Below are 25,524 nucleotides of genomic sequence, written 5' to 3'. Positions count from 1 at the left end.
GCGGTTATTGCTATTAGTGCCTATCCATCAGTGTTGCTGACATTGCAGCTGCAGCACACTGTCGGAGTCGGGTTGTTACAGGTAAACCGTTGCAATTAGAAACGCGGCTTGCCCCATTCATAAGCTCGAAAATCTTCGCTGTTGTTGTTGTGCTAGTACAACTATAATCGCCTGCCAATGAAAGCCATTGGCGAAATATTCTTGTTCTACTCGTTACACGCTTAATGCAGTTATTGCGTTATTCCGTTAAGTAATCGGCTTTCGCTTTCATTGGCCACGTTCCATTTCACTTGCATTTCGCTCGGACTCTGTGTGCCATGTTTGGGTTCTGTCGACGGCAGTGACAGCCGACGACCTCCTTTTGTTGGTTGCAGCTCCTCTGTTGTTGTGGTTCTTGCTGTGTTCTTGCTCGACCATCCGTGATCGCATACGTAGTTTGGCTTCGCTTTGCATTACGAGTAAATGTATGAGCACATATGATTATACGTACATAAATATTTAGTATATTGCAACAAGCAAGCGCCGCTAGAGCGTGTAATATAATCAGATGTTCCTTCTGTGACTGCTATTATTGGCTCATCTGGCCGTTCGAACATTGCTTTAATCCCCCGCTTTGTAATAATTCCTTTAATTAGACATAAACATAGAGATGCCTATATATGCTCTTTGTACACCAATAGATCGAATTGTGTTAAGTAGCCGATGTGCTAATTCATAGTGGGTCGCATTGCATTTTGAGAATTGGAAAACACATACTTTGGGGCTTTGAAACCAATTGAAAACGGAAATTGGAATATACTTTCCAAGCCGCGACACCGTATGTAACTAAATTAGGTTAGCTTTAACTGGAGTGATTACCTTTAGTGAAGAACACTTTCTAGAGGGCAACAGGCTCCAGCCAAATTGTTCCCTTCAATGCCGAACGGTGGATTACAATTAAAAAAAAGGCGCTTGTTCAGTCTCATGGCTGTTGAGATTGCCAATGGCAAGCCGGTGTGGCAAACTTAATACCTAAATGGGGGTCTACATGGTAAATTCTGCATTCACTTAAATTTGCATACATCTATATTTGAATGCTACAAGGCCATCTCACCACTTCAATTACGAAATAAACAAATAATCGCCTGATGGGCTGGCTGCTTGGGTATCTGGGTTTGACAGGCAACAATATTCGACAATACACACCCACATAAGGTTCCTTTCATATACAGACAACCACAATACGTGCTTGCGATTGATTGAATTTTCACTGTGGATTTGTAGGGTAAGTGACAGGAGAAATTTGTAAAACAAAAAGCGCGCGACAATCAAGAAGATGTGGGCTACATAAAGTCAGCAATAAAAGTGCGAACAACAACAACAACAAACCGATAGCGATTCTGTGTCATGTGCAAATATTCGAGAAAAACATGAGTTCGACCTTTTAGGCACAACGTCAGTACCAGAGTATAACGGCGACGGCTGTGTAAATTGCAGAGTGGGTCTTGAGTATACAACGCACCGCATGGCTATAAAACGCAGCGCGGCAATTACGTGAGTTGCGTGTCAATGCGAGAACGCGTTGGATACGCGGCAACAATGCGACAGACTCGCCGCGCAAACATAACATGCATAGTGAGTGGTGGCTGCATGGAGTCGGCTGAGTGCATTGTAGTGTCAATAACAAATTCGTTTTAAGTTGTAATGACAGTGGTTGCGATTGTTGACGTTGACGACGATGAGTTTATTAAATTTTCAAGGGATAATACAATTTAAAAACATGTTATGTATTTCATTGAAAACTTTGTACGTTGTGCAAGGTAAAAAATAACGTCAAGCGTCCCGATGGAAAGCGTATGACGTTGGAAAGTAAACGAAAATATGCCAAAAATACTCATATTCGATACAAAATATACATACATATATAGTAAAACGGTTTACCGCAAGGCTTTATACATTTTAAGGGACCGCTGACACACAAACGCCCCCCGCAACCCAGTCATACATTTAATAATTCATGTATTTTTAAATGGAAACTGCACGGAGCACAAGAAAAGCCGCAAAGCCAGCTGATTGCCAAGGCATACTTCACAAATGCCTTTGAAAAATGTGTGATTGTGCTTGTAATTCCTGCCGTAATCTTTGTCGTTTTTAAGGTTGCTGAGAACCAAATCAAGTGCTTTCTTGGTTTTTGCACAACAACAACAACGGTGCTGCAAACATAATGCTTGCGTGTTGAATTATTAATGCGCCTAAGTGCAGGCTATTGATACAATTGCCGGTTCGACATGCGGACGGACAACAATCGCATGGCATGTACGTCCGGCTTCCTATTCTTCACCGTGCGGTTGGCTTAACGGAACACCGTTAGTTGCCGCTTAGAGGCTTCCTAATCAACTATGCAAGCGGCTGTGAGTGTGCGCATGTGCTACACAATTATGCTTAAGTGTTTTCGAATGGTCTACATGCAAAGTGGTTTTAAGTGGGCGGGGAAATGCAAATTGCTCCGTTTATAACTTTAGTCGATAATTTTTGTTTACTAAAACATTATAATTTGTAAAGGTAATGCAATTGGAATGGAATTAAATTAAACGATTCAACTGTAGCATTGCTCCGAATGGCAGTATTGATGGTAAGATAAATTGAGTGAGGATTATCTGAGTGGTCAGTTGACCGCTATAAATAGCCGTGGAATTTTTTCGCTCTCACCTTGCAGTGTGGACGACTTCTAAGGGATAAACAGAAGTTACCTTTTAAAGCCACTTTTTCAAGTGCTCCGCTTCATTTTTAATATCAATCACAGATAAGCTTATCGCCCAATTCATTGAATTAATTTAACCCACCCGAAAAAAAACTCAGATCACTACCAAATCTATGTTTTTCATCGCCTCTCTTCCTTACTATCCTTCCTCTCCTTTATATTCAACTTTTACAATCAACCAAAACTAGCAGAATGTATGTATATTTGCGTAACCACTATTTAGTCAGACAGCAAATAAATAGCCAGACAGGCTAATCCACATACAAAAGTCAATTGATTGTCGCCATTTGGTTGCATAAAGTGTGCAGTGGCAATTTATAACGATTTTTTGTTGTTACCTTCTACTGTCGCACGAAAACTTCAGTCAGAGTTAGACCAGTCTGACATGCTAGGCGGAATATCCTTCTCTCCATAGCATAAAGTGTTGCAACACCAAAGCCCAGTGCGCTTTGGCGCTCTTCACTCCACTTACCACCTTCCCTCTTCCACTTCAGGCACCACAGAGCTCGTCAATAACTAATTTGTTCGCTAACACCGATCGCGTAGTGTGGGTCACAAGCCAGCAGCTAGACGGCCAGGCAAATCGTCACCAGACGGTCAAAGCGCGCCAAACAAAAGCCGGTGTTTGCATATTCAAATTGACTGCGACACGGCGGTAGTTGCCAACCGATTCGTGGGTTGGACGGTTGGTTGGTTGACGCCTTTTGCGGATTGCGCGTCTCGTGTATGATGTAGCAGGCGGCAGTTGTGGCGGCGTTTATCGAGTGAAAGCATAGACACACAGCAATATTTTCATATGGATGTACATATATATGTAAGTGTATATATAGGAAAAAATATAGGAAATTGGATACTCGATGACCCGTTGTCCCTTGCGCTCAGCTACAAACCATTTTATTTTATTCATTAATAGCATTTATTGTTGTTGCTGTTGTTACTGTCAGCCTGCATTGCTGCCCATGCATTTTCTCCCTGAATTCAATGTTCTCTATTTTTATTCTCGTCTGCTTTCATATTTAATTTGGCTGATTTTCATTTGCCTGAGTAAGCGGCTTGACAGTCAGTCAGTCAGTCGATCGATCGTTTGGGCGGCCTTACTGACAGTAGTCGCTGGCCAGAGTCAAATGTTTGTATTGTGAAATTAATTTGTGCGCATTTGCTCACTTGCCGGCATTGAAGCCGAAAAACACGAACTAAAATTGTATGTCTCATGTTATTATTGTTGGCTGCTGCACACAAATTGCTTGCATTTATTTGCAATTTCGTATGCCAGCCGGGCGTCGCATACGCCCATTCACATCACCATATGTGTGTTTGCCGGCTTCGGTGATTTCATTTGACTATGGTCAAAATGTTTTCGGTTGCAGCATTATTTCATTTGGGTATTTGGCTTGTCCGTGTGGTTGTTTGCGTTGTAAATGTAATTTTACAGGCAAAAATGTGGCAAAGGTTGTAAAGCATACGAAATGGAGCGGCTAGGGGACCAGGAAATTCGGTTTTATTACATCTATGTTGTTGTCTGCTTTTAGGCGCTTAAACAGATACAGCAACATTTTTGCAATATTCATGTTTCTTTTACACTTTGCTTAATCAAAATACATACACACAAACAAATAAGCAAAAAAATTGTTTTTTGTATTGTTTACGCCAAAGTGTTTTGTTGTTTTTAAATTTTTTTTTGTAGCTACCATGTTTTGCTATTATTTCCCCCTCATTTAAATGTAAATAATAACGCACAATGCGCAATTCGTTGGAACGCCCTAGTTGGCATTCTGTTCTATTGATCCATAGACCCGCGCGTTCACACTTCCACGCTTCTCCATGGCGTTCCCACACTTATGGATTTGCAAAAATTAAATGGCGCTGAGTCGTCTTTTGCTTTGATCGCAGCAATTGCTGTTCGGTCACGTGCCATATGGATCTGTGTACATATAGATGTATGGGCGTGTGTGTGAGAGGCGCAGTTTAATTGCAAAATGCAAATGCAGTTTGTTTGTCGTGTTCATCCATTTTTTAAATAGAAGCGTGCTTCCACATTTGCATAGCGGCATTTAGGTGGATTTTCAATAACTGGAGATGAGAAAATTTCTCTTTCAGAAAATGCTGTTTTCAACAGATTTTATAAAGTACTAGCAGACCCAGCCACACGTTTTGTGGCTAAATTAGTAAATCTTTCAATGCAGAGAAAAAATTCTTACGCATAAAGACGAAAACGTTATAGCCGATAAATTTTAAAATTATTGATAGACATTATTGTAGATCTGTGTTAAGCGTAAATCACCATAATTTGTATAACTTTGATTTTTTTACTCGTATATTGAAGAAAGTAACAAATAACCAAATTGCATAGTTGGCTTTATCTTGGCTTTGGTGACGATATTGATTATCTTCTTCACAGAATTTATATTACGCAGCATGATGACAACTCACACTACTTTTAATTGCACGTGAGTAGGGATAGTCCAGCAATTTAAAATAGTTTGTGGGATAATTGAATACGTCATCCTGGTTTGTAGCAGTGTTAACTCTCCTTTAACGAAATTCTAAATTGTCGCATTAGGATCAATATACCACCAATATATGTCATTCAATCAGCCATTTATGTTTATTATATTATGGTTTCATGTCAGGAAAAACACGATGAATAACCTCCTCTTTCGAGGCCATAAAGTGACAGAAACCCGTTAAAAATGTTATTAATCCATCGAGGTGTCAACTGTGTCGCTACCATTTTCAACTATTTCTACAACCGCAGTATGATATTGTTGGAAAAATACTCGTATGTTATTTGTTAATTGGCGATTATTTATGTGTCGCCACAAATTAAATGATTTTAGGCATGTGATTAGTTTGTCAGCAACACTTGATCCAGGAATAGTATGGCGAAAATCACCCGCCAACAGAATCATGGCTTCACCAAAAATATTTTCGTTGTCGCGTAAATCTTTTAAAGTCCGGTGCAGTATCTCCAGCGACTTGAATATCTGGAAAATCTTCTTTATAGCTCTTTTTTTGGCGATTTTGCAGACTGGTGTTTCGTTGATTTGCAATTTAGGAGTAATTTCAAGGCCGAATTGCCGTTTGTCTGCCTACTAACAGGTGCCAAGTTGCCCCTATTCCCATTATAACTGGGCGTTGAAAATTAGTGAAAACGGTTCAGGAATTACCTCAACCCTCATGTACTATATATGATGATTTTCTATTGGACTTTATGCCGAATATATAGGTCAAATTGTGTGTTATAAAATTACATTAATAAATTGCGAGAGTATAAAATGTTCGTTTGCCTTTCCCTACTTGTTACAAATTGTTTTGGGCTATCGGCACAGCCTTATACAACTGAACAATGATAAAAATATTTTAACAAAGCAACAATGACAACTTTCAAAATATTATTATTATTTTTTTTTTTTTTTTATAATTTTGTTGTCAATTCAAATAAAATCATCTTCTTGTTATCTTCCTCACAATTTTTCGATATATTCTTACTTTCTAATTCTTCCCTGGCCTTCCATAAATATTTCAAAACTAAAATTAGCGAGATCGGTTTGGCCCTTCTCAACTTTTTGCGAAACTAACGACACAAATTGTTTGTATGGGTGATTAGAAAATTGTGGATTTAAGGCTTTTTCAAGCAATTTTTCTCTCCGTAAGAACCATCCCGGTACCTCTAAAAACATTCTAAACAAAGAATTTGCGAAATCGGTTCAGCGGTTCCCGAGTTATGCGCTTAGCAACACATTTTGCGATTCATTTTTTTATATATTATATATTATAGATATGTATATTTATGATCAGATATTTTACGAACTACAAGCGTCATGCCAGGGTTGTAATTAATGGTAAATTTGGTGCTATCGATATTATTCCTTACAACCGCTTTGAATGCTCCTTTGATTTGGTACAGAGATAAAAGGAATGAAAACAAAGTGAAAATAAACAACAGAAAACACTCTAAGCTCGTATAAGATATCTGAATCAGATATATTGTGCCGAAAACGAGAAAGAACTATCTCTAACTACTTGCTAACAATGTATGAAAAATTAAATTTCCAGTGCAATCAGTTCAATTGAAAAGCGTAATCAAGAATTATAACGCACCACACAGTAAATAAAATGATTGGAGGCACTGCAACAGTTGTATGCCAATTTAATATGTTTATTTGTTCATTCATTTACGGGCACATACGCGCTCTTTCGAATAACATATGGTTCCTTGCAGTCACACCTCACATGCTTTCATTCCTGCCACGCAGTCCAACGTGATCCTTTTCATCTACTCTTTGGCACACATACATACATACTACATACTTTTTCACGCTTCCCCATTGCGTCCCCATCAATTCTTTACCGTTTGTAAGACAAACATTGACAGAATTGCGTGCCACACGATGACAACAATTCAATCACATATACAAACATACTCAGTGAACGACACAACAACCGGAGCCGGAACCGTTTTTCCACGGACCAACGCACGCAATTCGCGAGGTAAATATTAATTTGTTTAAGCAACGGCAACGGTTGATGACAATGAAATTCATTTTATTACCAGAGACAAGAGGGCAAGGTACATACATATATGTATATGTAAGTATATGAAATATACATAACGGTGTAAATTAATTACCTGATGTGGTGATGGTGACGCCTGTGATGGCTGCGGCGAAGGACTCGGTGCATGTCCAGGACTACTGCTTGGCGGTGGGCCGCCATGCTGTGATTGATGCGGTGATGCTGGGGGATGAGGATGGCCACCAGGCCCAGGACTAGGTGCCGGCGATGTACCACCGGGCCAAGGTCGATTCGGTTCAGGATACTGTAAATGGGAGAGAGCAAAACAAAAAAAAAGAGAAATTTGTTAATATTGCTTTTAACTTAATTTATAAACACACATACGCATGTATATCATATATGTAAATAAAGAAATATGTTTATGTCATACAGTGTGTGAGAGAAACGGGAACGATGCGTTACGTTGTGACGCCAAGCTTTGTAAGCGTCATTGTCTCATACTTTTTTCTCGCATTGTTTTTTAACTTTATATGAAATTTTGATAACATAAAAGCTGTAATATTTTAAAGGTCACAATTCAGTGGTGAATAAGTGCTTACTGCTGGACTGAGATGTGAAACATGTCAACACGGTAAAGTTAGTTGCTTTTCTTACATAAGTTAATTATTTTCGAGTTTTGAATTCACTTTATTCAGTACGAGAAGCAATTTTTTTAAATTGATATATTGTAACCTACTTTATTTGTAAGGATTAAGAAAATTTTAACTAAACATTATTCAAATCCACATCATTTAGAGAGTGGTGAATCGAACAAACAAGTATAAATCAATTCTTGCATTACTTTTTTGAAAACGAATACCTCTGATGCAACATAGCAGTACAGAATTGTAACGGGTGATTTTTTTGAGGTTAGGATTTTCATGCATTAGTATTTGACAGATCACGTGGGATTTCAGACATGGTGTCAAAGAGAAAGATGCTCAGTATGCTTTGACATTTCATCATGAATAGACTTACTAACGAGCAACGCTTGCAAATCATTGAATTTTATTACCAAAATCAGTGTTCGGTTCGAAATGTGTTTATCGACAAATTTTGTTCAGCGATGAGGCTCATTTCTGGTTGAATGGCTACGTAAATAAGCAAAATTGCCGCATTTGGGGTGAAGAGCAACCAGAAGCCGTTCAAGAACTGCCCATGCATCCCGAAAAATGCACTGTTTGGTGTGGTTTGTACGCTGGTGGAATCATTGGACCGTATTTTTTCAAAGATGCTGTTGGACGCAACGTTACGGTGAATGGCGATCGCTATCGTTCGATGCTAACAAACTTTTTGTTGCCAAAAATGGAAGAACTGAACTTGGTTGACATGTGGTTTCAACAAGATGGCGCTACATGCCACACAGCTCGCGATTCTATGGCCATTTTGAGGGAAAACTTCGGAGAACAATTCATCTCAAGAAATGGACCCGTAAGTTGGCCACCAAGATCATGCGATTTAACGCCTTTAGACTATTTTTTGTGGGGCTACGTCAAGTCTAAAGTCTACAGAAATAAGCCAGCAACTATTCCAGCTTTGGAAGACAACATTTCCGAAGAAATTCGGGCTATTCCGGCCGAAATGCTCGAAAAAGTTGCCCAAAATTGGACTTTCCGAATGGCCCACCTAAGACGCAGCCGCGGTCAACATTTAAATGAAATTATCTTCAAAAAGTAAATGTCATGAACCAATCTAACGTTTCAAATAAAGAACCGATGAGATTTTGCAAATTTTATGCGTTTTTTTTTTTTAAAAAGTTATCAAGCTCTTAAAAAATCACCCTTTAATTTTCCTCTGCAATCTACCGAAACACAATTCGTCTAAGATATGCGATTTTTTTTTAGAGATTTACACTTTGGTTTTATTACATACATATATTATTAAACTTACAGTCGCCTCATTCTACATCGATGCACTTCATCATAATACTTTTCAAAACGTTACAATCTTATCTATGTATATCTCTGAGGTATTACACAACAATTTCATTCGGAAAAAGTCATCAGCAAACCGTCGCATACATATTTTAGCGGTAAAAAACAATTCAAGCCTTTACATTTTTATACTTTTGTTGCAGCCGCAAATTGCACCGAAAAATCACCAAGGATTAAAAAATAGTTTGAATTAATTATTATTCATGTTGAAGCGAAAACTTTGCAGGATATTCATTATTGGTACACACAGCTCTTTTTTACAATGCAATGTAGTTCCATTAATTTCACGTTTTTTATAATATGCTGGCATAATAATCTGGGTAAACGGCCATTCTGACGTTCGGAATCAGTTTTCACATGTGTGGGCTTGTGTGTTCGGGGAATTTTTTAAATAAACTTTTAATTTCATTAAAAAAAGAATATGTGAATTTTAATAGAAATTAAATAGCAACAAAAAAATTATGTGTCTATATTTGCATCCACGGATGCATTGAAAATTATAAATATAATAAGAAAATTATAAATATAATTGTAGATCTAGACCACTATGAAATTAATGCTGAGCACATTTTATGTTTTTGCATGTGGTCAACTGTAAAAGTTTATTTGCCTAGCAGGGAAAATAAGAGCTATGATTTAAAGTAAGTTCATATTAAGAAATGAAGATCAAGATTACATATTAACCAATTTTAGACATAAAAATCTTCGATGGCAGTATAATATATTAAAAAAACTAAATTTATTTGATTATTGTATTTTAAAACTAGCAATAACAGCATTTCTATAGAATTATTTTTCCTACTTAGTATTCAATTCGCATACACACACACACACACACAGAAGGTATTAATTGCAGTTTCACAATTAATTTGCATTGCAGCAATTTCGACTTTCATTTCAATTCATTTCATTTCATTTATTTTTTCACACAAACCATTTCAATTCAGCGAAATTTTAATAAATCCCGAATATTTTATTGGTATTTTATGCGAGTATATTATTATTAGTGTTTTTCGTTTTTTGTTGTTTGCTATCAACTCATGCTTGATTATTACATATTTTTTCAGGTATTAAATTGTATTTTTAATATTAAACAGAAAAGCAATATAAAATAGCAAATATGCATATGTGTACTGAAATACATACAGTTGGATTAAAAAAAGTATAAACCAAATGTAAGTGGATATTTTGGATTTTGGTGAACAGAGTTATACTTAATTAAGAGGAAAAGTGATATTTTCCAGAGCTATTTTTTAACGGCTGCTATTATTTTGACCAAAACTGTTTGTGAGCAAAACTGCGTCAAATACAGAGAAATACACGCATTTCAGCTGCATAAAATTGATTTTTTTTATGTTTTGTTCTATTATTATTTTTAATTAATTGTGTGGCTTTTTGGATTTAAGTATTTTATTTTTTATGTTTTTTTCTTCTCGTTAAATATTAAATATGTGAACGCATTGATTTCAAACCAAAAAATGGTTGAAGTATCATAATTAATTTGTAGCGCTTTTGTGCAAGCGTTTTTAATGCATAGCATTGTTTATGATGTTAAATTTTCAAATATGTAATTGAACAAAAGATACTCAATTTAAATATAGACACATAATAAAAATGCACCTGTATAAGTTGAGTGCGTCAAAAAATGTTGGAAAATCTTCAATGGTTTAAAATGTACAGTTGAACGATAACATTAAACATTAAATTATTTACTTCTGAACGAACATAATACATGAGAGAAACAGACATTTAAAAATCACTTGCCAACAGTTTTGAAACTACTGTATACAAATTATTGTTTGATTCGTTTGTAGCAATGCATCACTGCAACAGCTGATATCGTATATAAGATAAAAAGTGTCCGAAGGTGTGCACCACCTTTCTGCTGTGCAGTTGATAGTATGAAAACTAATATAGCAATATGGCAAATAAAAAAACTGAAGAATGTAAAGATTTTTGCAATAGAAATAAACGCAGGCAATTCGAGGAATAGAATATTACAAATTAAATTTGTACATATGAATATGTATGCATGTATAAGTGTACATGGCATAGAGGCCACTTGAATACTTTTGCAAACTAGAAATGTGTGTTTGTGTTGTGTACTTTGTATAAATTTACAAAATCAAATTGAAATTCCTAGCAAATAATTTGAATACATAAAATATAGAAAATTTTGCTTTGACTCATTTAATATAAGTTATTACTGGAAGCATGAAAAAACTAATTAAATCGAAATCTTATTGAAAAATGTGTAAATAACTAGAGAATTTTGGGCTATAACAATTAGTTTTATGGAAGAATTAAGCAAAGGAACCTAGTAATTCACAACTACCAAAACACAAATCATATTTTAATGAAGAAGATTTTATGATACACTTGCACTTGCCGATATTTAGAATTAATATCATCACGCAATTGTGTTTGAACTAATATTCTTCGAGCTTATCGCACAATTTGTTACGCAATAGCAATAGCGAAAAAAACATATATTTAATCCTTTGCAACAACATCAACAAAAGTGATGATTAAGGTACACCACACGCTATTTTCCACTAATAACAACAATGGCAAAGCCTTATTTATCATAATTATGTGGCAACTGACAGGTCGAAGTGGTAACTAAAACAAAAACAACAACAACAAAAGAGACTGCAATGCAGTTCCCACATAACGTACAATAACAAGCAACAAAAACATAAGCGCAGCAGCTTAAAACGACCTCAGCTGCAGCTGCAATTGCTGTACGTGCCACGCATAGCAACAGTCAATCTAATACAGCTGCTGCAGCAGCCATCAGTCGCCTGTGCTGTCGGGGACACAGTGTTCAATTGCAATTGATGCGATAACAAGTGCAGGGATAGTGAATAGTGGCACATACACACGCAAATGTTGATACATATTTACTCGCCATTATGTACACAGTCGGTAAATATGGAGGCACACATTTGGGACGAACATACATACATACGTCAGGGCTCACAAAATTAATCTACACTGCATTGTACAAGGACAACAACAAAGGACGCAAATATTGTTAAACCGCAAGCGAACACATTTACTTTGTTGCATTAAATGTTATTGCATCACATTAGCAACAACAACTAACACAACAGCATGGTAAACATAAGCATTCGTGATAGTTGTGAGACATATAACTGTAGTACTATATAAAGGTTAGGTGAGCCTATTGGGTAACTGTAGTTAATTTAGAGTTATATTGCTGTGATTATTTATACATACAAATAAAAAATAATAATGTTTCCATAATTTAGCTTAGTAACTCAGTGGTTAAAACCGAAAAAATCAGAAAAAATCGGAGTAAAGAACTTTAGATTTCGCACTGGGGAAAATGAGAATTCAATTTTTTTCATTCAATTGTTCAATATGTAACGAGACTTCAGGTGTTTTTGCGAATATTTAGTACGAGTACTTGCATAATAGAATTAATTGGACTTACCTGATGTTGTGAGTAGGCAGTTCGATGATTCGGACCTGTCGCCGGTCCAGGCGGTGTGGGATACCGCTGTGGATACGGTGAGTATTGTGCAGCAGCCGTACCTTGATTTGATGATTGCGGTGGTGGCGGTGGTGGACCGCCCGGCTGTTGTTGGGGTGAACTTGGATAGGAACCAGAATTTTGACCATGTGTTGGCGGATAAGGTGATTGACCTCTGGAAGTATTTGTCTGCAAAAACGAATATATGTTGATTTACAATTTGAAAACGTTAAAGAATTTATATTTCTTAATAATCTAATCATGTAACTACAAAAACAACAATTATCCAAAAGATATAAAGTCAAGTGAAAGTGATCATTGCAAAACGAACTCTGTAGGCCTCGAAAGTTAGACATAGATGTGAAAACATATACACACACCATGTTTTTCGTTGTTTGCTTCTTAGTAATTTGCTCTGCTTTGAGCAGCGCTTCTATATAACAATCTTGTTTTTTGAAATGTGTCGTTATTACAACAACAACAACAACAACAAAACCTTACCCTGCTGCAGACGGCTGGTACTTTGTACATGTGTACGTAAGTATCAACCAATTATTTTGCCATTCTCATTTTTCCCACCCACACGCTCTGCTGATCTTTATGATTACCACACGAGTGACAAGGCAAAAGGTAAAATGCGTTAAAACATAATTGAACTAGCATCAATTGGAAAATAATGACAACATAATTTGTTTCGCTGCAAACCATTAAAAGGAAATTATTCTGCTGTCAAGTGAAGAGAACAATGAGTGACGCACCGATTTGAAAGACAAGAGTTTGATGACCAATAAAAATCTATGTAACAGGGGTATAAGTAACAATAGCATACAATAAAAATATTTTTTCTGTGGTTTAATGTGGATCTTACGCAGTTTCCAATGTATAATTAATATTTGAGAGACACTGTTGTAGTGTCTTAATCTATTATCATTTTTACCGGCAAAGTGCAAACCTATAAAAAGGAAATGTCAAAGTTTCTTGTGAGATGCAATAACGCTAAATACGGAAGCAATGCCAAAGGTTGTGCAAAAAATATAAAAAAATACTTCGAAACACCTATTGCGGTAAGAACAAAAATCCACTCTACCGCTGGGTATAATACAGAAAAGCGCTCCATAATCCAATAAAACCAAATAAAATATAAAAAATATCGTTCTCAGCTGACATTGAATAAAAAAGTACACAAAAGTAAAATAAAACAAAAAACTGCAAGATACGGCCGAAAAAATGCGGCACACAACAAACAACACTAAACGAACTGCCGCGAGGAAAGTAAAAAGCGGTGAAATAAATTTTATGAATAAAATGTAAGCAAAATGAGGTGTAAGCAAACTGTGGTCGCAGTAAGGCAGGACCAAATGCAGCATTGCGTGGAACCCCTAGAAAGTGGCGCAGCTACATTTACTTATTTGGAAGCATCATCAAACAGTACATATCAACATACATTATTGGTAGAGCAGACATTGGCACTGTGCGTAATGCGACACACGCCAAGTTCCCACTAACACTTTTGGAACCCCTGGCATATAAGCAAGGACGACGACAATTACCATATTGTTGCAACTACTACAGCTGCCACAACCATTGACTATATTGACTCTTCGGTCTCGAAGGCAAAAAAAATGTTTGCGGCAGAAAAATGAGCTACGACGGGCAAAATAACTAAAGGAACGACAGCATAAATAAATGCGAGAAATAATAACGGAAAAGGACTTAAAATTAAAAAGGAATGAAATAATTTCGCCCGTTTCTACTTGGCATTATTGTCATTACCGTAAGGAGGCGGCAACTTCAACAAGCTAAAGTTCTAATTTCTTTTTTTCATTTCCTACGTCAACATTCCCCGCTTGTTTTGCAATATATTCCACTACAGTCCATTTTAAATTTATTTAACCACCAGATCAGATAATATTCTGTCATTGCAAAATATGATACGTATTGAAATTAAAACGAAAATAGTTGAAAAACACCCCGCACCACCCAATGCTGCGACGATAGTGTCAAACAACAACAAATGAGTAGATATTAGACGAAGCGAGTAGCAGCAGTCAAACGAGCGAGTGCTGTGCACTGCAATAACTATGTGGCGACCCACCCGCATAAGAGCATAACACAGGGCGCAGCAATACGAACCACACACAACAACAATATCTAACGAATGGAGGCGAAATGACACATACAACTTCATTGGCTCGTTACTTGTTCGTCGCATCCCTCGTATATGTGTACGCAGGACTCGGTTATTCTCTACCAGCGAATTCAAAATGGACACGAACAAGTATATGTACATATACACACATACAATGAAAAATATGAATGTACATAACGGAGTATATAATTTCAATCGATTTTCCATATCCATCCAACACCGTAAATGGATAATACATATTCAATGAGCTTCCATCCACCTGTCGCCAGGCGCATCCGACGCAATATGCACACACACACTGTAACAGCCAGTCAGAAGACGAGACGCCCTAAAAACCCCACCAACCAATAGCTTTAACGTCTGTGGAAGCGAAACAAGCAAGTAACGGACGAATAAATGAAAATCCCAGCTATAAACTTTGCATTGCATGAACTCGACTAAACGCCGAACAACAACGTCAAATGCCAATCGCATAGACAATTGCTGGGACAGTCGGTCAACTATTCGTTTGTTCGTTGGTCCATTCGATCCCGTTGTCTGACGCACATAACTGTCAGCCTTCAAACTGCATCAGCGCCATCTGCCCACATTTCATTGATTCGCCCCTCCCCTCTTGCGTAGAACTTTGGCTGGCTTTCAAGCCATCCACTATGGGCAAATATAATTTCGAGCAATTCTTCCCACATCATGAAAGAGTGCTTGTCAGTGCACATTCATGGACACATTTTAATACCAAGAAAGTGGGGGCTCTGTCTGCTGTGTTTGCCATCAACGGAAATATGATTTTGCAGAGCGGTGTGCAAAATGGAGCAAAACGTACCACATAAGAGACAAAAAGGACGAACGACCACGTAAATCGATTAAAATTGAGAGTTGTTAGGAAGCAATGAAAAACAGCTGATTGCATGGATGCCGTTGGTACGTATTTTACGGGTCTGAATGAACTCGGTTTGGCGCGGTGTATAGACGCCGTCGTGCTGCAGTGAGAAGTACTTTAATGGTCGCGTTGAGATTAATGAATCTTGTAGTGTTGTTTAGGTGTGTTAGATGCCACTTGTCTTGTGCATGTCGAGTATAATCTTTTATAGAAAGTGTTAAATCCGCTTATGTTAGATATTTGCACTCATTTGAAGTGAAGTATATGTCAGCTTAGAACAAGGTAAATACTAATATATTGAGGCAATGTTTTAATCTTTATTTGTGCTGATTCCTATGACTAGTACAATTTAGTTGAGGTAAACCTTTGCCAAAACAGTCAGGTTTATGTACAAGTAGAGTGTTTGTGAGATCAAACAGAACTTTAGAGAGTTAAAACCTTAGGTATGAGTGTCTTTAAGTACAATTACATTCGTTCATCAATGGACTAAAGCGCCGGAAGTCCAATCGCACGTAACCAACCACCGGATAGAAGTTTAACAGGCACTAAGCCAACAGCCAACACATGCAGTGTTCCCGTTTCAAGTTCACACATTGGCTCCAGTAAATTAGCATTAGTTGGAAGAACTCGGGTAACCTCACATGTGCGCATAAAAAGAAAAATTGTATAAATTGTGTAGTACGAATGGCGAAAAAAGTCGAGTTGATGGCAAGAAAGAAAAACTTTGTTGCCATTAATGAAAGGATCAGACTAGTGGCAAATGCAGACAACACAGCAGTGCTGAATCGTAATCGGTGCACCGAGGAAAAGGGGTGCAACGCGGTGTTAACAACAGCATATTTGAGACTCCGGGTCACAAATGTGCGCAAACAACCAACCAAAGAACCGAGCGACTCAGCACACGTAAAACAGCCCTTAGCTTTTTCCCGCAAATGGATGAAAGGTTGAAGAGCGGGCGGTCGGGCGAACAGACGCGACATCTGCAAACGAAGTACGACGTAATGCCGTAACATTTTATAGCAAAAAGCATCTTTGACAATTGTAAACAAAAACAACGAACTCAAATAAAACTGTTACGATTTTGTTGTTGTTGCCGGCAATCGCAAATGTGCGATATGTAGAGTCGGAGGGCTTTGCCAACCATGCGCGCCACACAATATACGAATGAATAGGAATAACAGTGTAAAATGCGGCAATAAATCTAATGGAAGGATCTGCAACAGAACAACAGCAGTGGCAGTGACGACGAACGACGAAAAACTGGATAAACGAAGGGCGTACAAGCATAGCCACAGGGGCGCATACAATCGACGGGAGTTAGCGCAAACTGAAAAACACACGCATGCCTGCATACAAATGTACCTCGAAGGAAGTATGTGCGGGGAATGCGCGTAGATGAAAATCACAAAAACACAGGCATGCCAAGCCCAAGCAGAGGCGTCATGCTAACGCCAGAGCTCATGTTCATGCACGAAGAAGGGTCGTTACGGTCGCAAAACCCATCAACAACAGTTTGCGAAGAGCAATCCCAAACGGCAGTCAGGCAAACCGGCAAATGGGCTGACGTCAACCGTCCCAAACGTTGTAATCGGACGCTGGCGGCTGTATGGTGTGCGTGGAATGCGGATAAGCTGAATAAATGCAGGCAAAGGCATACCATTCTACTAGTTGGTGAAATGACTGACTATCTGTGTGTCGAAACGACATACCGACCGGGCGTCGGAACGACCGAACTAACAGCAGAATTTGTACTTATACATATGTATGGATGTATAAATGAGGAGCGCTTGTGGCATGGATATGTGCCATAACCTTCCACCGGCGGGAGGGCTGTCGGGCATACATTAGGTGTAACCAAGTGATGAAGCGGTACGGTAGGAGAGCGCGCGGAATGAGAGAGGCATGTTCAACATGCACGTAGTGAATGTACAAAGAGAAGGTCGAAGTGACTGATACAACGAAAGACCGTATGCGAAACAGTCATGTGGGCTCCGTTGCTATTTGCTGGCAAAGTTTGTAGTGGCGGCGCGTTTTGGTTTCATTACGTTTGCTCTTAACTTTGCCGTTCTTGACATCACATTGCTGAGCCAAGAGTTTATAATTTCACGATAAAATGGTATCGTGGACTCCATAGAAATCCCAAAGATGCACAAGCATACGAGTGAGATACAGCATAAAGATATTATGTAGGTACGTGTCTGGCGAGCAAACCAATACAACCTACAGACCGTACAACTGCCCAAGTGCCGACCGACCGACAAGCCGTCGCACGCCACAACCAAGTAATTCAAAAGCAAGTCTGCTTGCCAGCCATAATGAGCGATAGACAGGCAGAACGGCAAGAGCAAAGCGCGCCGCACAGCACAAAAAGGAGATTCATGTTCATGGCAGGACTGAAATTACGTTAATGTAGCACCAGCAAAACAAAGTAACTGAAGAGATAGCTGATACGATAGTCGCAGTGTGCGAAGAATATTCAACAGAATTCGCTGAGACCCTAGCATGCAAAGAGCTGGCAAGAGTAAGCCGGAGCAAATTAAAATCAAACTAAGCCATAAGGTGCTAAGATGACACGAGACGAGAGGAGTGGAGGAACATGAGACGAGGTCTTACGTTGCCTCGCTTTAGACGGAGAAATGAGTGGTTATGATTTTATTTTTGGGATCGGCGGGCAACGGCAACTAACAATACCGGCTACGGATGTACATAGATGTAGGGAGAATTGAGGGCGGAGCGCAGCACAACAAATGGTACTTTTCACTGACAAAGTACCACGTTGTATATTAATAGAGCGTCACTAACGGCAGCCATACGTAGCCGTACGGCAAGGGATTGAGCACACAAATAAAAAAAAACCTCGAGCAAAGCGGATAAAGTAATGGCAAACACCGTGCTTGTGATGAGTCTGAGTGCGAACTTTGTACCACGACAGACGATGATGATAGCGCCGGCAGTGCGGCATCGTCATTTCAACATCAAAATGAGTACCAGCAAACAGACGTGCGACCGAAGTGCCCCGGCCCGCCGAGAGCACGTCGAACATACTACAAACAAGATTGCAGTGCAGAGTACACGCGCGTCTGATGTTTTAATGGAAATGGAAAAAGCTATGGAAATTAATGTAAACGACCACGATGCACACGCGAGAATAAGTAAGAGTAAGCACAAAGAGTCATTGAAAATGGGGTTGCATGACAAGTCGCAACTCAAACCCAAAGTACTAATGCAAGCTTACAAAGAGATGAGTTTGTGTGCGTATACGTGTCTGAGTGGGTTGCGGCATACAAATTTCCTTTGATGTTTGTGTATTACGTAAAAATGTCGATTTAGTAAGGTTTCCATTTTTTATGATGTTGATGCCATAGTTGTTGTAGGTTGTTGTAGTTAGTTGCTGATAGTGCCGGTGGTTGCAACGAAACTAAATATAATAAAACGTCAGTAGAGATTAAAGAGAATTGAAGTTGATGGCGCTACAGCCGCAGAATGCGAACACGGCACAAAAGTCGGCTTAACTCATGAGACTAAACGACTTTGTAAGTTATGTTAACTTAAATATTATTTTTCGGAAATTTTTGAGGTGCTTGACATTTAAATCTAAAAGTTTAGTTTACGGGACGACATTCCAGACAGATGGGCAAATCTTCGGAGTCAGTATTACGGACTTCTAGTATAATATTTAGTTGTTATTGCAATAGCATTAACTTTTGATTTACGGCTAAGGAAGCGGTTATATGAAAAATGCAGTATACAAATGACTGAACTAATAATTCCATTTTAGGATTTCTGGGGTTATCATGAACTGAACTCTTCGCCCTTACTAGAGTTCACCTCTCCTTACTCGTAAGGGTTCTAACTGGCCATTGTCCCGTCAGTATACACGCTGTTAGGTTATAAATCTTGCCGGATGCTAGCTGCCTGGAGCAGGAGGAGAAGGAATCATCTCAATTCCCTCTGGAATGTTCCACTTTTGCGAGAACAAGACAAAGATTTCTCAGAACTCGCTTTTCCGAACAACAGCGCGGATATAGAGTGTAAAATACTCTGAAATTTTGTAGTAAGGTCAGGACGCTTCGTCAAATCTTAAACACTAATCAAGGGGGCGATTCTGGCTTTACAAAGGGCTGTCATTCATAGTCTGTATGGTTTCCCTCTAGGTTAGGCCATATGACCTAACCTAACCTGACAAAGAAAAACGCAACAAAATAATCTAAACTAAAACCTCTTCTAATCTGATAAATATTATATAAAAATTGTAAACATGATGCCGACACACTGATGGCACTGATACGAGAGAGAGATAAACAGCGGTGCTGATGTTGGGTACAGAAATGTTTAAAGCATTATGCTGGTTAAATTGTTAAAGCAAGCAACCACTTGAAAATGCCAGCAACAGTTTACACTTCACAGTTGCAATACAATATTGAAATATCAGCTGTTGTTATTGTTGCTGCTGCTACTGCTCCCATTGGCTGAACTACACTAACCGAAACCTGTGTCTACACACTACACACCCGTCCACATTGCTGGCAATTATTGCGTTTCAGCAAGTTTTCTAGTATCGCATGACACATGCAAGTATTTATGATGTGTGCGTATGTGAGTGTGGTTGTTATTTAATACCGGCTTTCAGTGCACGATTTTCACTTTCTTTATTACAACACCAACAAAAGTAAAATTGAGTGCTTACTTTGGCAAAAGCAATAAAAATAATACAAACTAAAAATATATACATGTAGATATGTACATACATAAATACACGTGCAAATATAGTGTGGCATAATATTTTGGGAGCAACTGTCGACAAAGTAAATGCAGCTTATTTTTCCTTTTATATGCATGCATTTAGAGTTGGGGGCGCGTCAGTAACGACACATATTTTGAAGGTCAAATTTTCTGACACAAAAAGGAAACGAAACATTTTGATACGTGAAATACGTACATATGTACCCATGAAAGATCACATAAATTTATATGAAAGGCCCACATACAAACATTTTACAAAATACATAAGTACACCCGTGGCGTACAGAGTACAAAGTAGATCGAAAGGCAACAGTTTGTCGATTGTACTGCAGGTGATGGAGGACCAAATGAATGAATGAATGGTTTGCAGTGACTGAAATTGGTTTGTGTTTTCTGCGGAGGTTCATGTCCGAGCAGCAGCCAAAAATATTGACAGCACTTCCGTGCCGAAAGCGATGGAGGTGCAAAAGCGAGCAGAGCGGTGCGGTGTTGATAATGCGCCGTTGGTTGTTAGTTTTTGGCTGCTATGCCGACGCTAACACCGATGACAACGACAATGAAGATGACAAGAACAAGTGATTTGTGGCATTAAGTGAGTAAGGCCGAGTAGTGGAGCTGGTTCAAACGACACCTAGCGCTTGGTGGAAATGTGTATAGTGAATAGTGTATAGCTCACGGGATTAGCAATAATTATAACAAAAACAGCAAATTCGCAGAACGTCACACAAGAGCAGAGATTTGAAGTTTGATAAACGGTAGGTATTTGCAAACCGTCTCAATGTCCGTAGACACACGAACGACAATAATAACAAACAACGACCATGCGTAAAAGTTACTAAATGTGCACACTAAACCATTATGGCAAACCACCTCACGCACTATGTAAGAGTGTATGTAAACGAATGCCCAGACTGCACTAAATTGGACACTTTCTATAGAAGGCAACGACTGCTCTACTGACTTACTAGTGTTTTGGACGGCAAAATGTCGGCGTCGATGTAGTACGAGTAGAAGTGTGTATAGAGCGGAGGAACGCAGAATAGCTGCAAGAAACAGGAATAACAGAGGTGCTGATACTACGTTTAGTTTGCGCGCCGACACAACTTGCGTTAATCCCATTCAAATCGACTAGCCGACCAGACGGCTGTGGTGGCGAAAATAGTGATGTACCCTTGTCTGTTAGTATGAACGCTTGTTTTTGGTGAATATGACCGAAATAACCGAAGCAACAGTTCAATAGAAACAACGATAAATGGCTCCATTGATAGCAATGACTAGGCCAGACAGACACACTGTCAAATGCAACAGCGTATTTGCCAAACATAGCAAATAGAAGCTTAGAGTAGCGAAACTACATGTATAGACGGTGAGTGCATTCAACCAACCAGCACAACGGTGTAACACATAACCCACAACAGCGCAACGCAAGTAGCACTCAGGGGGTCTCCGTGGCAATATGCTCAAACAAAACTGTGGACTTTAGTGTGATGTAGCATAAATTCACATATGTACGTATGAAGTTCGAAATTTCCACACTGAGTCTTATGCACACCTCGGTTCCGAATATTGTAGATTTGTATGTCAATAACCTTTGCACATATATTGGTCGCACTAGAGTTTTTAATGGTGTTCCGCATTGCTACTGTTCTGCAAGCAGAACGAACCGCTGTTAGGTCATGGGAATACCAGGTCGTTATCACGGCAGGGAGGGTTTCATAATATACTAGCTTGTTATATGACAGATTAAGGTCAAGAGGTTACTACAATATGTTTATGTAATAAAATTTAAACGTAAAATAATTAAAATTTACGATATGTTTCAACACTCCATTTACTCTATTTTTGTAATAACCTCGTATGTAACCAATGGTATTTTTTAAGAGTTTAATGGGAAACCATACTAATTTCGCTTCAAAACCGTTATTCTTCATCACATTCTTCTATTGCCTACCACTTAGTGCCCGTATAATCAATTAAGCATAAACTATTGAGAATGAAATCAGCGTGATAAGGGTATAATAATAGTGCTCTGATTGATTTTTATACAAAAAAGAATTCCTACCGCGTTGTGCTCTTCAAACCGTTGGTTGTTTAGTTGTCTGTCTTTCACAGTGTTGTTGGAAAATAGTTCAAAACTTCAGGATGTGAAAAATTGCCACACCGAATTTTGCGTGATTTGTGCAAATGTAAACACATGCACATAAAATAATATTTACAAAAGTTGTCCAAATAAGTCTGCACTAACCTAGAAATTTTGCAGTAAATCAAGCAATCTACCGTAAGTTACGAAAAACATACATACATACAGAACATTCATACACATAATACCGCATAGAGGTTCCTTGCCCCACGACGATGCCGCACAGCTGTTTTCTACATAACAAGTAAAACAAGAACAGTCTCTCTGCGAATGGCCTTGAACTTCATTTAATGGTTTCGCGCATAAACTAAAAAGTACGACGAAAAAAAATAAATGTGAAGAAACCACCGAACAAGCGAAGAGGCAATGAACCAACCAAGTCGACTGACTGACAAACCAGCAACATAAAAAATGTAAATATGTGTACATAATAGCGCCATTGAGTACATTCAAACAAACTCAGCTGAATGCACGTAAGTATGTATGTGTTAATGTTAGTGACGTCGCTGACGTTGGCTATATGGATAAAGTATGAAAATGGCATTGACGTCGATGTTGGTGCGGACGCACTTGACGCCTTCGTAGCGGCACTATTTGAGACACACACAACTCTATCATTTTCACAGAGTTCGCGAAAAGTCCTCAGCAATATCTGAATATATTTGTATCTCTGTGAGTGCAAATTGTAAGCCGCAGTGACGCAAGTGGCGTTTCAAGAAGTGGCATAATGCGGAAGAAATGGCACAGCACGTGTCAAAGAAGAGTAACTTTAAATTTTAAATTCGATATTTTGCCTTGAGGGCACACGTCATCAAGCGAGAAATGTATTTATAAGCAAGGAAGAAAAGAAAACAATGAAATTTCGGTGGCATGCTCTACAACAGGTAAAATAAGAGCTTCCACTTCTAGTCCTTCCTTCCATTTACTGTATTTACATTTGCCAGCACTGTTGAAATATTCTTTGTTCTTTTTGTTCTCTTGTCATTATTACTGTAGTGCATTGCCGGTTGGACTTCAACCTGTGCGTCCACCTTGCACATTTTCATCTCCTTTAACACATTTCGTCATTGTGCACATTTTTATATGTTATTTATATTTATTATATTCTTCTGCGGCTACTTCCTCTTGTTGTAGATATTCTTCGCCTACCATTCATTCATGCAAGTGGCGCCAGCTTGTCTACACAGACCTCACAGCACAGCCCAAACCATGCGACAAGAAGACATCACCAGCACCGACATCCGATAATAAAAGCAGGAACAACAACAACAGCAATAACTAAATAAAATGCAACAACAAAGACGCGTAAGTACTCACATTACCGTTGCCTCATTCATTAATATGGATTTTTCTGTTTGTCGTTTTTTTTCTGTTTTGGTCTGTTTTTATTTACATTTTCTTTGATTTGTTTTATTTATCATACATAATGCCGGCTTGCATGCATATAAGTGTGCGTATATATGTACCTACAAAGCAATATGCCAACTTTCATATCGTCTACCATACCATACACTGCAAGGCAGCCCGTCAAAGTGTACGTTTGTAGCTATGTCTGTCTGTCAACGTTGGTTAATTCTCTGCCACGACCTGATTGTTTTTATGCACATACATACATACGTATTCATAGAAACTGTTTGCCTGTATGTATATATGTCTGTACATATTTGATTGTTTATACCTTTGACTGTGCACACTGCTGCTGCTGCTCAAAGTCCATTGACTCAACCGTTTGCAAAAAAAAAAAAAACATATATATTCAAACTTATATCTAAACGTTAATTCTGTTGTTATTGTTATCGTTGTGGCTATTGGCGGCGGCGCCATCGTCACCTAGCCACACTTTTTTGAATGAAATTTAAATTCAGCACTTTTAATGATATCAAGATGAACATATGTATATGTAGTACATGTATATAAGCACATAGACATGTACATATGTATGCCATATAAATTGTTTGGTTTCAATAGATTTTGTTTTAATTTCTTTTTAGCCCGCTTAACTATCAGCGCGTTAGCCATTGCAAGCATAACGCTCAATTTATTGTGTATTTTAAATATTTATTTTTAGACTTCGTTCACTTTTTTAATTAATTTGCTTATTTTTTAATTTCATTGAATAAAATATGTGTATGCGTCATTGTTAGATTAGATTTCGTTGACTCATCAAAGTATAAATTAAGAGAACTGAATGTGGCAAACAACAACATTTCCATTGTTTCAGTTTATTATAGCCAGCAGTTATAAAGTTATGGTCTTTATCTTAAATACACTTTTCATTGACGCCGTTGACCTTTGCATCTCATATGATTACGAATTATCTAAGTGCAATTGCCAGTATTCCATACATATGTATGTATGTGCTGTAATCTTTGTAAGGGTTTATATTGTCATTTCATTAACTATTCACTTTCATATAATACAAATACTAGTTACTGCTATTGTATAAAATAGATATTTTTCAATTTAAATTTGTGCGGTTTTCCTAAATTTATACAATTTGATTACATTCAACTATTTATAATTCGGAGATATGCCCAGTCGTTTTAATTCGCTAAACAACAGTGAGCACTCATTTCTTAGTTTTTTGTTGTTTTTTTTTTACAACGCACAGCTGGAACTTCCTTTCTTTTGCTTGCACTCCCTCTTCAGCAACTCAATTAGTTATTTCCGCCTCAACGGGCCTAACGTGTTTACTTTTTATATGGCATGTTCTTCTCATATTTAATATCAGGCGTATTAGGGCGGCTTTGGTTTTGCCTTAAAGTTTATATGTATAATTCTTAAAATTGTCTTTGTGTGTCCCATAGTAGTCCCAAGTATTCCAAATGATTTTAAGAATGTTAGAGAGTGTATAACGTCCTAAGGTCAGTAAAATTTTAATAATTTTC

At 38.2% G+C, this 25,524-nt stretch overlaps 1 protein-coding gene across 15 annotated transcripts in view; it reads right to left on the bottom strand.

Annotated features, from left to right (window-relative positions):
• The window catches only part of LOC105214103 (trithorax group protein osa), a 78,484-nt gene that overhangs the window by 44,026 nt on the left and 8,934 nt on the right, over positions 1 to 25,524 (bottom strand). For all 15 annotated transcript variants that reach the window (XR_008472033.1, XM_054235023.1, XM_011187316.3 and 12 more), the window contains 2 exons: positions 12,689 to 12,916; positions 7,371 to 7,559 (listed from right to left, as the gene is read on the bottom strand). Coding sequence is in view for 14 of the 15 variants with exons in the window: in XM_054235023.1 (XP_054090998.1) it covers positions 7,371 to 7,559; positions 12,689 to 12,916 (417 nt within the window). In the remaining variant the exon portion in view is untranslated. The remainder of the gene's footprint in view (positions 1 to 7,370; positions 7,560 to 12,688; positions 12,917 to 25,524) is intronic.

Source organism: Zeugodacus cucurbitae, chromosome 2 (assembly GCF_028554725.1).
Source record: "Zeugodacus cucurbitae isolate PBARC_wt_2022May chromosome 2, idZeuCucr1.2, whole genome shotgun sequence".
Classification (NCBI taxonomy): domain Eukaryota; kingdom Metazoa; phylum Arthropoda; class Insecta; order Diptera; family Tephritidae; genus Zeugodacus; species Zeugodacus cucurbitae.
Note: the sequence above shows the minus strand (reverse complement) of the source record. Positions and strands in the feature narration are given on the sequence as shown.